Raw genomic sequence first — 16,710 nt, forward strand, 5'->3', positions numbered from 1 at the left:
GTATCAGTAGGCTTGTGGGGTTTGTTTTTAGAAAAGAAAAAGCTCTGCAGCTTGGAGATAATATGTAATGTAGTAGTTGCTAAGGTAACTGCATGTTTTTGTGAATAGCGGAACAAATTAGGTGAGCAAAACATCTGTATATTGTCAATATGGATGTTAGAGCTGCCCTTAAGCTGAAGAAATTAACCTCTTCAGACCTGCTAGCAAAGCTGAGGAACATGGAAGTCGAATGGTCATGCTGATCTCTCTGTTGAGCTGGTACTTCAGTGAATGCTGTCGCCTCTCCCTGGGAAGCAGAGGTTAGGGTTGTGGTAGTGGTGGGTCTTCAAAGGGCCACATTCTTGTCATACCTGGCTGCATCAGGACTGGTGTGTGCCTGCCGAGTCCTGTATCAGGGATGGCCAGTTCTCTCTTTCAGCTTACACTGAAGGTGGTTCTTGGTTGAGTGTGCTACTAAAAAAGGGAAATGCAAACTTGGTCCTTTGGAGAGATACCTGTAGAGGCTGTGTCTCACCCCCGTATGTCCAATCTCTGAGAACACATAGTAGCTGAGTGCATATATAATTACCTGTGCTTAACTTCATGCTTTGACAGGTTTAAGTAGATGAAGCCTAGGTGTTATTACCAGCTGTTTTATGGACGTAATCAGCTACCTCTTTGCCAACCACTGGTGAACAGAAGGACATGTTTTGTAAAGGTCTGAAATGTGAATTTTACAGGATGAAAGCCTGATGCTGTTGTCTGATTACTTTAAAGAGCGGTGGCTTGCAACTCCAGTCAAAATCTGGCCTGTATCTACAAAGAGGTAGATATGATTTTATTTGGGAGGAGAAGCCTACTGAATTTCTTCTGGCATACCAGAGGCTAAAGACTAAAAATGAGAGCAGTAAAGAATAGTAAAATCCTACTATGCCTAGGTCCTGTGATTTTATGTGCCCATATTTCTGAGTGTCTATCTCTGGGATTAAAAAAGATCTTTGTTTCCTACCCTTGACATGTCTGCCTTGGCTTCCACAAATTGAATTTGGCATGCCATAATAGGATTAGGGTTTCTGCATAAGAGTGGAGCAGTGAGGTTATGGGGTCAGAATAATTTGAAATGTGGAGGCAAAGCTTTGTATGGTTAGTTTCCAATGTTAGTTCTTTACAAGAATAAAATTCGTTATCGTTATGTGGAATGGGAGGTGAGGGGGAAACACCCAAGTGTTGTGAACTATGTCCTCTCATCCTTTAAAGCACACTCTCAAACGAAGGCAGAGAGCACACAGCTGCCCACCTGGGAGAACAGAGATGGGGAGGGGGCTCTGCAGGCAGTCTTGTCAAGACCACATTTGTTGAAGGTCACCCAGATTGATTTGAAGGCAACTCAGACATGCTAGTGCTGGGAGCTCCAGCTGAACTGTTTTCGCCCAAAACTATTTGTTTTGAATAAGCTGTAGCTCCTGCACCAAAACCATCCCCATGGCTCATCATGGGAAAGAACTTCTGTGTGAGACTTGCACTCAGCTTCTCAAGAGATTTCACTGTTCCTGACAGTGGGGCTGGTAGGTACCAGTGACCAGTAAAGCTCCACCTGTTTTGGGTTAGATTTAGCCCAGCTGGAACACACAATATCTTTATTTAGTAGATGGTCATTATATGATGCAGCACATGCTTTAGAGCTAGTGGGTCAGATTTAAGTAAGTGTGGAGTAACTTCGTGACAGTACTTACCAGATAAATGCAGCTTTTATTTATTTATTTATTAAGTAAACTCCTGCAATTGCTGTTACTGAGTAGTTTTAACAAGTAATTTTTAAGCATATGGAAAATTTTGCGATGAGGTTTTGTATTTGATAATGTAAATTAACCTTCAATAAGAAGACTTTGTGCTGTAGGATGTTACTTGTTGAATCTGTTTAATTTCTTCAGGAGTTAGGAATAAATACAAGTTAACTTTGAATTGGGAAATAAGGCATAGACAGAATTACATGGTTTGCTGGTCTGTACACAGGATTTAAAATATTTTTCAGAGAGCATCTGCATAGAAAGAAATATGTTTTAAAATTAGGCAGGTGCCATTTTACACAGAATTATTTGGCCTTTAAGATGAAGTAAATCTATTGTTCCCAGCTCAGAAATCTCCATTTCATTTCTTCTAGCTCAGTGATTACCAGAATCTCATTTTGGAGACACTTTCGAATCCAGCCACCTGTGCTCAGAATTGGATCATGGGATTCTTTAAGATTTTATAAAAGTGACAATTACATTGGTCTGACACTGCTTTCATCCATTCCCATGGTGTTTTCCACTTCGCCTAACTAAGTTTTCATGTCTCTTCAAGCTTCTTGCAATCAGGATTGCTTCTTACAGTAAGATTTGAGACCATATGAAAAGGAATAAGTTACTAGGATGGGGTCTCATGCAGCCCCATCATTTTTCATCCTCACTTTCCCAAAAGAGAAGAGGAGATGCTGAGAGCTCTCCTATGGAGCGTAGGGCATTGGGCACTATATTAGAAACACAGGCAGATAAAGAAACAAACCCAATTTTCTGTGGCTATTGTGTTTTGTTATGTTAGGTGGTAAATGCTTATTATATACACTTCAAAATCACACCCCCCATACACTCTGTGCTTTGTAGTGTACTCTTCCAAATAGCACTATCAGAGTGGGGAGATAAGTGTATTAATAAAGTATGGATCATTATAAATATGTTATTATTTGCTTTCTCTTTTAAAACACATTTATCTGGAGAATTTGCTTTCATGATATATCTCCTCTCCCAGCTAGAACATTGATTTCTCCTCCTTTAACAGCGAAAGTTTTCTTTCTTTTCAGTCCCTACCTTGCTTACCCCAGTTGTTTTGCTGTTAGTAATTCCTCAGTTTACTTTCAGAGACCTCTTAATTAAAAGTCACGAGCCTTTAATTATTTTACAATTCCATCAAAGCCTTTCAAGAAGGTAAATGCTGTCAGTTCATGGCAAGTGTTGACACCTGCATAATTTCTGTCACCTTTTGGGTGAGTGGTGGTTATTTCTCAGAACAATCTCTAAGTTGTACTGGAAAACTGCTGTTACTGGCCTCTAACAAGAAGATCCAGACTGTTAATAGCTGACAGTCTGAAATGCATTTGGAGCCTATCCAGAAAATGCACTTTTGGCCTGTTACACAAGATGTATGATTTTACATGTTAAAAAACTCTCCTATCTGTAGACAGCAAATTTTATTCAGGAGAGTTGGACCTAGAAGGTAAAACTAAAATAGGAATTTCCTTTTTTAATTTTCAGCCTTATAGTAAAGTCTGTTTGTGATCTGTCAGGAGGAGTTGAGGAGTTCAGACATGATGGGTAAAACCTATATTATGTTTTTCATCTGCTTTGCTGGTAATTCAGTAGTTTACTGGACCAGAGGAAAGACAGGTAGAGAAAACCCACTGCCACTGAAAGTGTGACAGAATGATCTTAGACTGTGGAGGTAAATACAAAATGTGTGAGCATAGGATGAATGGAAAAGGAAGGTGTTTCCATGCTTGATGACAAGGGGCTGTGACAGGACAGAAAGGAAGAAAGAATGACAGAAGTATGTATCTGTTCATGTTGTACACAGTTCCCTAAACTACTCCAAGTGTGATTTCTTCTTCCTGCGTAGAAGATTGTAACTTGTGAACTGCCTTCATGTTTTTTGGTTCAGACAGATTTTTATTTTTTTTTTCTTGTAGACAGTAAAATAGAATAGGGAAAAAAAAATCTGTTTGATAAACAGAGACATGATAATCATAGTAGCAAATGGAAAAGATATCAATTATAAGAGAATTCAGATAAATAGTTGTAGATTTAAACCACAATGAGAATCATGGCTTGTTTTGACAAACAGGAAAAGTAATTCAAGAGGCAGTTTGCGTTGCCTACAAATGGAACAAATTCTGGAGAAAAAAATCTACATTACCTTTATTTCTGACACTCATAACAGTGATTATAAGGAGTTTTGCTGCAGTGATAAATGTATCGTGAATGACATAGGTTTGTCCAAGGCAATCATCTGGTTGAAAATCACAAATCTCTAAAATATGCTTCTAATATGTATTACTTTCTAACAATAAGAAGGTTAAAATTTCATTCTGTACCAATGTATAGAAAAAACAGTATGGTATATTGCATGATCTCTATAATTAAGAATGTAATACTCGAGAAAGAAGTGCATTCTAATATGGGAGGTGGGCAGGATTTTGGAAGATTTAACAGAAGCTGTAATTTCATATGTAGCTAGGAAAGAATTACTATTTTAGATGGAGCCGTAGTGTTTTTAAAGGGTTGAAGCATGGAGAAAGTTGAATATGTATTTGAATATAATGTACTGCAAAAGGGATGCTGTTGATACCTGAATTGACTGCTAGTTAGTGTTACATCAGAGTGCATGAACATCTCTTTCCATAAGTAAGTTCACAGGCATTAAAAGCAAGGACATGTTCTGTTTCTGGAGTGATATTAGTAAGTACATTGGATTCCCTGGAATAATCAGAAAATAGGAATAATTTGGTAGTACTGAGTTATTTACAGGCTGATATTCTCAGTCAGAGGTATGTTGATGAGGTATGTTTAAAGAGTAGCCAAGTAATTTGTACAAATAACAACTGTCATAACTGAAATAATTGTCCAGAGGATGTAAGTGTTTGAAAACAGGGATTAGCTTTCTTGCTGACTGTATCTTGTGAATATTGAACTACGAATCTGAAGCTAGATTCAGGTTAACGTGTGCTGTGAAGGCAGTAGTCTCGTGTTTGAGAATAAGTTCTTGTAGACTAATTGTTATTGTGGGCATGTGTTGAAGATTTGTTATGCAAATATGTGTAGTGTGCTGTTAAGATTAGAGTCAAACAGAATGACTAAAGGGTCAAAAGCGGAGATAATGTAGATCCAAGGGTCATGAACCCACTCTCTTACGGAGCTTCTATTTGTGTATATGTAGTCCTGGGATTTTAAAACTGTTCTCATACCTCTGAATCACTAGCTGAAAAGCTAAAAGTCCAGAGCTAAATGTAGAACAGAATAGGACTGCAAGGCCCTTGGGAGGAGGGTATGACAGCTTTAAGATGTAACTGTGGTGCTACATGTATTAATGTCTAATATGTCTGATATTGAGGGGTATTACCAAGTTCAGGGAGCTTTTGTTCGATAGTAGAGGCCCAAGAAATTTGATGGGAAGAGAACATTAACTGTTAGGATATCTAGCACATATACTTGATAAACTATACATATGGTTATACAAAGAGAATAGCATTTAAAAGGAAAAAAAAACACTATGGATGATAAAATAAAGGACAAAAAATTTAGTATAAAAGGGTATCTCATTATTTAAAATGCCAAAATGCTTTATTAAATTCAGGATCTCCTCTTACTGCTGAAAATTCAGAGAAGCCTTTTGACCTTCCACTGTTTTAACAACTGTCAGTGGCTGAGCCATTATATTCATAAGCAGTTTTACAGTACATTTGAAACTACATCACCTATTCATATTAATACCTTCATACCACAACCTGAAGCACAGCTCCTTTCTAATCAAACATTCAGTTACTGGTGGCCTACTGAAAAGATTAATGAAATGCAGACTTTATTAGCCACAGTGCAACATGTAATTTCACTATTGAAGTTACTGTTTGTTGCTCACCTAAACCGGCACCTTTGACCACATGAATTGAATGTGTTGGATCTCTTGAGAGTGCTTAAAGAGGATAATTGACTGATGCAGAGGATGGGAGCATCCTGAGTTAGGTGGCACTGTGTGTAACAGGTGAGAGGAGTATTTGGTGACACACATTCTTTCCCTCTTTCTGCTGTGGTCCTTTTGCCAGGTTCCAGGTTGAAAACTAATGTCAGACAGCATCGGTGTGTGCTGAAGTGCAGCAGGGCACACAGTTGTATGTTAGTCAGGCGAACCCACCTGCTGCACAAGAGAATTTAAGGAACTTACAGGAAAAGCAAAGTTGGATTGGTTTAGTTGTTCTCCTGCAACATGTATAAGGATAAGCTGAATATGGCCTTCTGGTAGGAGTAGCAATTCCTTTTTAAATACTGATCCAAGTGAGAAATAGTTGCATCGTAGCTTGCATTTTTATTAATTTATTATATATTTTTTTATTGTTCTCTGGACAATACCGATCTCCTTCAAAGGCGTACGTAAGCCAGTCTGGCAATCCTTGCTTATCTGTATTTTATATTTCTAGATCCCAATCAAAGAGACTTAATAGGTCAGTTAATATTGTCTCAGACTGGCTTCCCTTAGATTTGTACAGACTTCTTAATAAACTCTATTTGCGTGATGAGACTGTCTGCAGGTATGTGTTTTTGTGTTTAGCATTGGCAATAGAGAACACGCAGTTTGTAAGAAGAAAAAAGGAGTCCAACAGCAGATGGAGCAATGAACTATTTACATTGCTGTATTCTGATACTACATGTGTTGTTTTTTTTTTATTTTGTACTAGCTCCATCTCCTTATCCTCAGGCTGTTCGGATCAATTGTCAAATGCCTGCATATCAAAAAAAAACCCAACAACTTTGCCTTTCTGTTTGGATGATTAATTGGGTAATTTCAGCCACAGGAAAGTTGCCAGATCTTGTAAAAATGGGAGGCGAAGGGACACAAAATCTAACACCTATTGATTAATAACAGATGTGTATTCAGTGGGATGGAAGGTAAACTGCTCTTTCCAGGGATTTGATAGATTGGGTGCTTGCTTCCCAGTTTCTCAGGGAGCACTGCAGGCACCTTTGTTAGGCAGCAGAGGGTGTTATATAATGAATTTTCATTGATTACATGATAGTGAACATTGATCAGGTCTCTGTTGCCAGTCAAGTCCCTACTTGTGCTGCTCCTTCTGTCAATCTTCTTCCAGTAAAATATAACAAAGACTGTTTTCCCCTGTTTCTCCTATTCCATGTTATTTCTTTGTGCTATTAGGGACTGACTTGAAATGATGTATGTTCTTAGAAAAGATCAAACCCTAGAAAAATCAGCCCAAAGAGCATCCTTTCTTTATCAGTTACTTTGCTTAATGCATAAAGTGGCCAGCAGAGTGTATAATCCAATGTTTTGCTCAATTAGCAAATCAATATAATCCAAAGCAGATTTATAAACTTCACGTAGATGTCTTGGGGAGCGGGATCTTTAAAGCCGATAGCGTCAGCCAGCATGTTTGAAGTTATAATGACAAAAGGACTGGTAAGAGAGTAGCTAAATGCGAGATTGCTTTGTAATGCCATTGTGAATAAAAGGGACTCTAGTTTTATACGCAACATGAGGAAAAAGCATTGTTGGCCTACCATAGTGCTTTTGTGATTCTCTGTGTTAGCTATATGTAGATAAATAGCTACTGCTACTAGAAGGAGTAGAGGGAAAATACAAAGAAGCAAAAGAAGAGATTTATAGGAGAGCTAGTAGGGAACTTCATGAAACAGTAATTCCTAATCCACTTGCAGAGGAATCCTGAAATGTTTCATATGCTGTCTGGAGTTCAGGTTTTTGTTCTCACCTGTGATTACTATTGTGCTTGTTTGTCTCGTAAAATTACTGATTTTTTTTTGCATTTATGTAAGCTATGTTGTTCTTTCAATGTCTGGATTTACTTTTAATGATTCCCGGTCATCTTTTATTCCTGAAAGTGTCCTGGTATTTCTTTAGAATTTTACACTGGGGCCTGTATATGACTACATTTCAGCTTTACTGCAGCTTCCTCATGTGAAGGCCACATCGCTGGCAGATCACTGAACTATGGAGAATTGCATAGGATCGCCTAGCTGGGTATCAGCTTTCTGGTGTGCTGACAGGCATTTTCCTGGTTGGTAGCAACAGAGGTTAAACTAACATAAAAATCTTCTTCTGTCCACAGAAAGTACTGTCTGTCTTGGTTTGGTCTTGTGTTGTGCTGTCACCAGCAATATCCAGTGGGCTACCATTTTTATTTGAAAAAATTATAAAGGACAAATTTAATCCAGATGGCAAGTAGCTATTAAAATTCCAGCTCTTTACTATTTAGTGTGGGTTGTGTGTAGCATTTTTTGTTCATCCCTTTGTTTTGGGGTTGTTTTTTTTTTGCTGTTACGTGCATGAAAGCTAAGATGGTTGACTGCTGCTGGGTCACTGCACAGATGCACATTAAAATGAACAGCTGTTCAACCTCTGACTCCATTTTTCATCGCAATCCCACCATCATCACTTCTGCCAAATGTGCTTCACAAGATGTCATGGCAGCAGCTCCAAATAGGGTGGCTGAATTACAATGCTCCTTAACCAAAGGGTGATTTTGTGAAAGAAAAGACAGCATGACCATGTAAAAGTAAGATTGTTGTATGATAAATTATACTTTTTTTCTTTCCTCAAACCAGTGAAATTAAAGTTGCATAAGCATTGGTATTAGTTTCTAAATTTCAGTGACTGTACAGCTGAAAAATGTCTGGAAGCAGAGAGAAGTTATTTTAACAAAATACTTAAATGTTCTTCTTAACCTCCTAATGTTGCCCCTTAGAGGTGTGAACTGCAAACTTGTGGCTTAAGAGTAGGCTGCACTTTTGCTGCTGGACAGGGGTTGGCTGGAGTATCCAGAACCATCAAATTCCTGAGAATTTCCTCCAAAGACAGGAACTTCTCCTTAAATGTGAAAATGTTATATGGAACTACATTTAATGATTTGTTTTAATTTATGACACATCATAGCCTGTATAGGATTTTTTTTCTGAGCTTGATACTGTTTGAAACGATTTCCTTTTTAACTAGAAGCTGAGGAAATAACAGTGATTGTTATTTTTTTTGTCACAGAGATAAATATCAATGAAATACTTCATGTAAGATATGGTAAAGCTTCCTTGGAAATTCAGTCAGATCTTTCTGTTCATTAGCTGAGAGCTCGTTTGTTATTCATGCAGTAGCTCACTGTTCTGGAGGAATGCAACTATGTTCAAATGTCAAGAAATCTGTGTTGTGTGTCATGTGATCTTCTCTAACTCATTTTATAATTCATTCAGTCAGTTGACAAATCCTGCAATTACTTTGAAGTATATGTATTATTCACAAATATTCATAATGTTATAGAAAACACTTCAGGTGGCATAAAACTTGTGGGTATTTTCCAGTCATGTACAGAGAAGTAGCATTATTCATATGAAAAAATAATTTGTTTAATCACCTTGTGTTTTGGGGCCTAACTGTCTTTGAATGCCTCCTGAGAGCTTTCCTTTAATAGCATCCTCCCAGCCGATTGCTCCAGCATCTACCGATCTGTTGTTGAGGTACTCCACACTGTTTTTCCTCCTTAGCATAGCCGTACTTTTACTTTGAAGTTTCATCACGCTAACTCAAGATGTTGTCTTCTGATCTTTTACAAAGAAATAATAATGAAATTACAAAGGTCTTCCTGATTCCAGCTCCTCGGGCTAAACCACCTGCTAGCTGCAATTACCTGAGGCTTTCCATTCCTAGGGTTTTCCCATACTGCCAAACTTCAAAGGAAATGTATTAAATGTTACTCTTTACTGATGATTAATTTTAATGTTGTATAATACAGTTTCTGTTTTTTCTTGTCTTGCTTAGAGATTGATACGGCTTTGTCTGTTAACTCATTTAGAAGTTTTGATTTGATTTGAGTTCTCAGAAAGGGCCTAGGTAGCACAGGCCAAGTAAGTGTTTTCATCTGGCTTGATCAAAAATCCGGCCAACAATTCAGGTTTTCTAAAGGGAAGAAGGTTTGTTTTTTTTTTTTATCCTGTGAGATGTCTTGTGTTTGTAAGAAATAATGTATAGCATTTCTTCTGTTCTTTTGTAGAATTTAAGCAGAATTTATTTGCTCACAGTTCAAACCCTTCTTCAGTGTGCTTAACCAGAATGCACTTTCTTTGTGGGCTGATTCAGGCTGGATCCTTGACTTTTTGCTTCTGTTTTTGATTTGACATTTTTGTCTCTTCCATTCTCCTCTGCTCTTCCTTAAGCACATATCCCTCAAATACAGCTGCTTTGTTCACAGTTAATGGTATTGAGAAGTGTGTGTTTGAGGAGATGTGTCCCCTGTGCTTGGAGAGCTCTGTCATTTCAGCTATCTCCTTCCAACGAGGGACTAAATACTGCCTTATATGCAGTAAACTATAAAAAATCTGGTTAAAAATCTCACCCCTTCAGCTCTGTTGGAATTTTTATGCAAAATACAACAGTATTCTCAATGGTTTTATTCACACACATTAAGGGACAACCACTAGGCTTAGAAAAGTCAGTGGGTTTGTTTTTCACTTTGGAGCATCTGAGGTAACATCAGTGGAAGGAGCAACATGGTTTGATCAGTGCAAGTAAATAAAAAAAAATAGAAAAAAAGGAAGGCTGATGATAACAATATGGAGGGAAAGCAGCAGGAAAATTAAAGATTCAGAAAGCCCCTATCAGTGTTACCAAGTAAAGCCCTACTTCAAAAACTCTGTGGTGTTTTTATGCTATAAGATCTCATTCTAAGATGCGTAAGCAGAGGTAAGATCAGTCGTACTGCATGCTGACCTGAATCCAGTTTACTGTGTTTGCATCTTTCACTCACACATTGCCAGGAAATTGGTCCAGCTTCCACACAGTTGTAACAACTTCAGGTTTCAGAGATTATTTTTTTGTCATTTGAGAGACAAGTCTGAGTCTTGAAATGCAACAGAAACTCTAGACTTAGATTATAACCTGCCTTGCCATTGAGTATCATAAATATTTGGACAAATGGTAAGTGTCCAGTTTTTATAAATTTGCAGTGGGACTGTACCTCAAAAATAAAATAAACCTGGAAGCTAAATAGCAGACAACTGAAAAGTTGTTGGGTTTATTTTTCTTCTGCTATTCATATTTTCATTATCATTTTTCTTTTAAAAGAACCCTCCCAACTAAATTTTTAATTCCTATTATGAAAGCTTATTATTGACTTAATAGATACTTCTGTTGTGCAACCTTTCTAAATAATTTTGAAATATCTAAGCCATATTTTGGAAAATTCAAGTTTTTACAATGTGATGCAGCATCTATGTCTTTTGTTGCTCTAAAGTAGTGTTGTCATTTGTGTTTTTTTCTTTTTAAGTTCAATTAGAAAAATGCCTTTATGTCTCTGCAGGGTTGAACTTCTTTCTTCTTATGACCTATGAATATTTTTCATTTGCCTCTAGATTTTAGTCCTAATTTTGAGAGCAGAAAAATAACCCCAAATATTTCTGCTAAGGTATTGACTCCATTTGGACATGAGCTGGCAATGTGCGCTTGCAGCCCAGAAGGCTAATGGTATCCTGGGCTGCATTCAGAGGAGTGTGGCCAGCAGGTTGAGGGAGGTGATCCTGCCCCTCTACTCTGGTTAGACCTCACCTGGAGTGTTGTGTCCAGCTCTGGAGTCCTTAATACAGGAAAGACATGGACCTATTGGAAAGGGTCCAGAGGAGAGCTGCAAGAATGATCAGAGGGATGGAGCACCTTTCTTACAAGGAAAGGCTGAGACAGTTGGGGTTGTCCAGCCCAGAGAAGAGAAGACTCTGGGGAGACCTTATTGCAGCCTTTCAGTTCTTAAAAGGAGCCTATAAGAAAGATAGGGAAAAACTTTTTAGCGGGGCCTGTTTCAATAGGACGAAGGGTTATGGTTTTAAGCTAAAAGAGGGGAGATTCAGGCTGGATGTGGGGAAGAAATTTTATGATTTAAACCAAAAAAGCTGCCTCTTAGAATTTTTCAGCTTTATGACATTCAGTTCTATCACTGTCCATTATAGCAGCATTTTGCAGCGCATAAGGCTTTTACTATAAATAAGCATTTTCCTAATACACCTGTGAAGTACAACATTTCAGGATGCTGCATAGGGCTTTGTGCTTTCCAATTTTTATGTTCTGCTTGAGTCTTTCATCTTTAGCCATTATGATAGGTTATCATCTTTACGCATATGATGGTGAGATTTGTGTGTATGTAGTTAGCTTTCTGTATCAGTTACAACTTTTAGAGTAGCTTACTTGTACTTTATAGAAGGTTGGTTTCATTGTCCATGCTGGCCATACCTGATGCTTCAAAACCAACATAACTTCTCTTAGAAATACTTTACAGTGTTACAGGTTGTTTTAACAACTGTTGTTTTGGATTTATCCAGTATTGTGGAGAGCAGCCTAGGAGCAATATACTACAAAAGAGTCAGTAATTAGATCAGATTTGCAATTTCTTCCCACCCTGATATGTAATAGCCTTGTATTACTGCAAGAGTGACATAGTGGATCTGAGTTGTCTGAGCTGTATTCCCTGTGCATCTTCTCATTGTTGGGAGTTTTGTATGAGCTTTTCATACTTAGACTGTGACTTGATGAGCTTCTGCTTTTCCCTCTGTTTTTGTCAGTGTGGAGCCTTTCTTTCTCAAGTATGTTCATTACTCTGTTTATGACAAATTAAATTTAGAATTTTTTCTAAGGCCAGGCTTCTAATGGTGTCTAAAAATAATTTCAAGAACAACAGTTTAATGTCTTTCAGTAATTGTTAAATATGAGCGAACTGACTAGGCTAAAATGAGAATCAGGCCAATTAAACCTCTCTTTGAGGATAGTGGTGCTTGTAATTAGAGACGCTAAGGAAATGTTTCTCTCTCGCTCCCCGCCACTCCCCACCTTTTTTCTCACACAAGATGATGGAAAGTGAAGGGAGAAAGCACCGACCTCAAGAGCTAAATGCTCAAGCATTGTAGTGGTCACATGGGAAACTTCACCAGTTTCCCAAGAATATGAAATCTTATAGTGAAGTTTTTAGAATGCATTTCTGTGAATTGGCTTGTTTTTCTTAACTGGTGCTTTGTGAAGGAAAATGGGTTCTCTTAGCAAATCTCAATAATGCGCTATTTGTGGTGGTGGAGAAGGTATGCAAAGTGCCCCATCCAGTGACTTGAGTACCTATGATGAGAAAGTGTAGCCATAGTGATACAGCAGCACTTCTACTCTATTGTATCAGCAGTCTATGAAAAAATTAATAAAATAATCCCCTCTCCCCCCCCAAAAAAAACCAAAACAACCAACAACAAAAAAAACACCAAAAAACCCCCACAAAAACACGCCCAAAACCAAAACCCCTCACCACTTTAAAAATAAATAATTGACCTTTTTTGATGAATTTTTATTCCTCATGAACTAGATGAGAAGTTACATTACGAACTATGTTGCAGGTGTACCATCATCTTTCCCTGCAGCTCAAGGTGGAACATGCAACTTAATTTCAAATCATGATGCTGTTTCTGTAAATTGAGAACCTGAAGAGAGTTCGGTGTGGGGACATCTGCAAGTAGGGAAGCTTTGTGTTTATGTGAGTGTCAGTTTGCCAGATTTTTCTAATAAGTAAGAATCTATCAGATTACATAAGGTGATTTAAAATTATTTAGCATTCTTTTAAAATATAGTACATAACTTGATAATCTAGTTTCTCAAAAAAACAGTCCCTCTCTTTGAGGGAGACTTAAAATGACCATCTCTAAGGAACAGCTCCCTTCATACACGGAATGGCGTGCGGTCCTATAAAATGCAGGTTATGGTCTCCAACCTGAAAATGATTCTTTACTAGGCTTTTTAATCCTGCCTTATTTGCATCCTTTATCTAACCAATTTCTATTTTAAGGATTGTAATTTTTGCAGTACCATGTCATCGTGGAGAATTGCAAACCTTGTCCATTTCCAAGGTCTTTGTTTTTTGAATGTTCTGGTATTGCTTCGTTTTGTTCTGACTTAGGGATACATACGTTGGAGTAACTCGGGTGGTCTTAACCTGTAAGACTGAATATGATGTTGAAGGTGGGGAACTGAAGACTGCCTCTTCAAAAATAAATCATATTTGTGAAGTGATGAAGCTTGCAGAAGCACTGAGCATTTGTCAGTACTCATTGTTCAGTGGTAGACATATGGTACAGTTGTGTAATATAAATTTTGCAGTATATTTTTTTTTTGTTTTCCTTTTTTAAGAAACTTTACACATACTTTTCTCAGTGTGAATAAGACTAAAAACTCTGCAAGGTTTTGTTGTCCCTAGACCTTGTATGTCACAGCAGTTTCTAGTGGCTTTCATGTGGCTTAATTGGCTCCCAGATGTAAGAACAAAATACACCCGTTTTTCAGTGATCTGTAGAAAACATGAATGTACACAATTACATTGTTTGAGTGTATTGGTTGCAAACCCTATAGACTATTTCTTTTTTATAGCAAGGCTTCCTTTTTTTACGATTGGTGAGAATTTGACATGGAAGAGTTCGGGGATCTGGTACGGATATGTATTTCCTATTCAATCAGAGATGTAAAACCCAGCATGACTTTGTGTTTGCAGTAAGGTGTACTTTTCCTGAATTCATGGCATTACAGAATGAGGAGTCAGATCTAACGGTGCTAACAGCAGCAATGAATGTATGATGTATTGTTGTCTGTTGATTTTTTTATTTTTTTTTTTTTTAGTGTGGAACCTAAATGAGGGCAACCTTTATAAAAGACTGCAAAATGAAAAGAAAGGGGTTCTGGTGTTACTAAATTAATGGCACTAAAGTGTATATATCTAAATAGTAAAAAAAAAAAACAAACCCAAACAAAACCCAATCCTCATATTCCAAATGCCCTTCATTTAATTATTAATGTTAAATACAGGTCTTGGAACATTTTTTAGTAGCTGTCATTAACAAGAATGCAGTTCCAACAGCGGTATGTGATACTACTGTCTTTTCACAGTGTTTTTAGTGTAGTTGTCTTAATGGGGCAAATGCACTTCTACCTCAAGATCACCTTCATCCAATCAGCTACTACTAAAACTCTCCCTACATATTTAAACCTTCTCCCCTTAGTGAAAATTCATCATAACAGAAGAGAGGTGAGCAGAGGTGATATAAAAGATATACCATCAGGTACAAATATGTTTTATGAACTTGTCACATTAAGCCTTGGGAAATCTTGTACACATGAATGCTTTCACAAATTATCTTGTATGTGCATAGGAGCAAACTACGATTTTTTAGTCTTCAGGGTATCTGCAAGTGGGTCTTTTCTTGCCTGTTGAGTGGAGAAATACAGCAGTAAAGCTTTAGACTTTGCAAGGTCACTTCAGACAGATAGAAGTTTATAAAATTTCTTGTTGAGGCTTGAAAGCAGATGAAATTCAGGCAGTTTTACTTTTCAGTATGATGTGAATTTCTTACTCGTTTGGGAAAAGTAAGTGAAAGGACTAGTTGAAGTGTCACAGAAGTGGTTAAAATGTTCTTCCAGACTCTGCTGTTACAAAAAAGGAAGGAAACCATAGTATTAGAAAGAGAAAAGTAAGCCAAATTACCTCCGAGTAAAACTGGCATTTTCTTTTTTACCTCTTTCCCCACAGAAAAGTTGTTAGAATCTTGGTCTGTGTAATGCATTGCTCGAAAAAGAAAAAAGAGTGAAATATTTAAGTTGGTTAGATGAGGCTTAATTACAGCATTATATATTTGATGCTTTTCAGCATTAGCGGCAATGTCCCATGTGCCCTCCTCCTACCACTGCAACTCAGGAACCTACAAAACACAGTGTTGCATCATTTTTAATTGTAGTTATGTCTTCTAGATATGGATATAGTGCATTTTTTTTTTCTCTTAAAGGAGTTTTTGTTCACTTTCCATCTTCCCATTTCATCACACAGAGGTGTGATCAGAGTTCAATCATGTCTGGGATGCAATTGGTAATTTTTTCAAGTGTCAAAAGTACTTTTTAGATTTTTCAGGTTAGTTCCAAGCTCTGGCATTTCAAGCAATAACAACAGAAGCAAAACCATGCAGCTATGAGTAATTTGCCATTTCCCAATAACTTTCCAAATAGATTCGAGTAGGTTTTGCATAGCTTTCACAATTGCTTTGAAGAGCATTCAAATGTACCTCTCATGTTGAAACAATCTTGTACTTAGGTTTCCCACACCAGCCAGTAGTGTATCCTGAAGTAGTCCTCTGCAGGGCATTCCCAGACTGAAGTGTGAGAATTCAGTGGTTGAACCACTCCTGTTTCTTCTATGCAGTTGCCAAACCAGTTGTTTTAGCTATCGACTTTCCCTTTTAATCTTTGCTGTCTTGGTTATTCACATTTACTAAAGAATGAATGTTATTAACTCGGATGATGACAGAAGTACTGAACACAAACTTGTTTAAACTGGGTATGTAATTTGAAATTTATAAGGGGAATCTTCAAGTGAAAGCAAGTTTTTCACCAATAGTGTTGGAGGTTCTGTTAGCTTTTCAATCCATATTTGAACGCACCACCTTTATATTTTATTTTCAGTCTTGTGTCAGAGAGTGGCTTCTGTGAATTTATATAAAAGCTGTTGCATGTAACCTCCTACAGATAGGGAAACAGGGACGACAAAGTATATCTACCTAGGGAAACTGGTATGGAGGAATGCAGTAGGCCATCGGTCTGAGAGTGTCTGCTAAATAGGTACTGCACATGCACCCATGTATTATAATGCTATAAGCCACAAAAAGTTCACATTAGAAATATGAGGCTTATAGTAGATGCCCAACTCCACAACTATATGGCAAACTATAATGCCAGAAGAAAAGAGAAAGAGAAATAAATGAAAGGTGTTGGAGAAACAAAGATCGCTGGTGAAGATACACTGAGCAAAAACTATCAATCCTTGTTTAGAAGAGTAGACACTAAAGTTTCGGTGTGTCTTAGATGGCAAAGGAAACTGCCATTCATCTGAATGTTATCAAAGGCCTTTCTATT

At 37.5% G+C, this 16,710-nt stretch overlaps 1 protein-coding gene across 14 annotated transcripts in view; it reads left to right on the plus strand.

Annotated features, from left to right (window-relative positions):
- NAALADL2 (N-acetylated alpha-linked acidic dipeptidase like 2) overlaps positions 1-16,710 on the plus strand; it is a 489,547-nt gene that overhangs the window by 155,750 nt on the left and 317,087 nt on the right. The window contains exon 1 of one of the 14 annotated variants that reach the window (XM_062603413.1): positions 3,307-3,456. The exons of the other annotated variants lie outside the window; for them this stretch is intronic. Within the exon in view, the coding sequence (XP_062459397.1) occupies positions 3,438-3,456 (19 nt within the window). The 5' untranslated portion in view covers positions 3,307-3,437. Of the gene's footprint in view, positions 1-3,306; positions 3,457-16,710 lie in introns of those variants that run through there. 14 annotated transcript variants of the gene reach the window in all.

The sequence above is a fragment of the Pezoporus occidentalis genome, unplaced genomic scaffold, assembly GCF_034315485.1.
Source record: "Pezoporus occidentalis ecotype Australia unplaced genomic scaffold, CSIRO_AGI_Poc_V1 ctg8, whole genome shotgun sequence".
Lineage (NCBI taxonomy): Eukaryota > Metazoa > Chordata > Aves > Psittaciformes > Psittacidae > Pezoporus > Pezoporus occidentalis.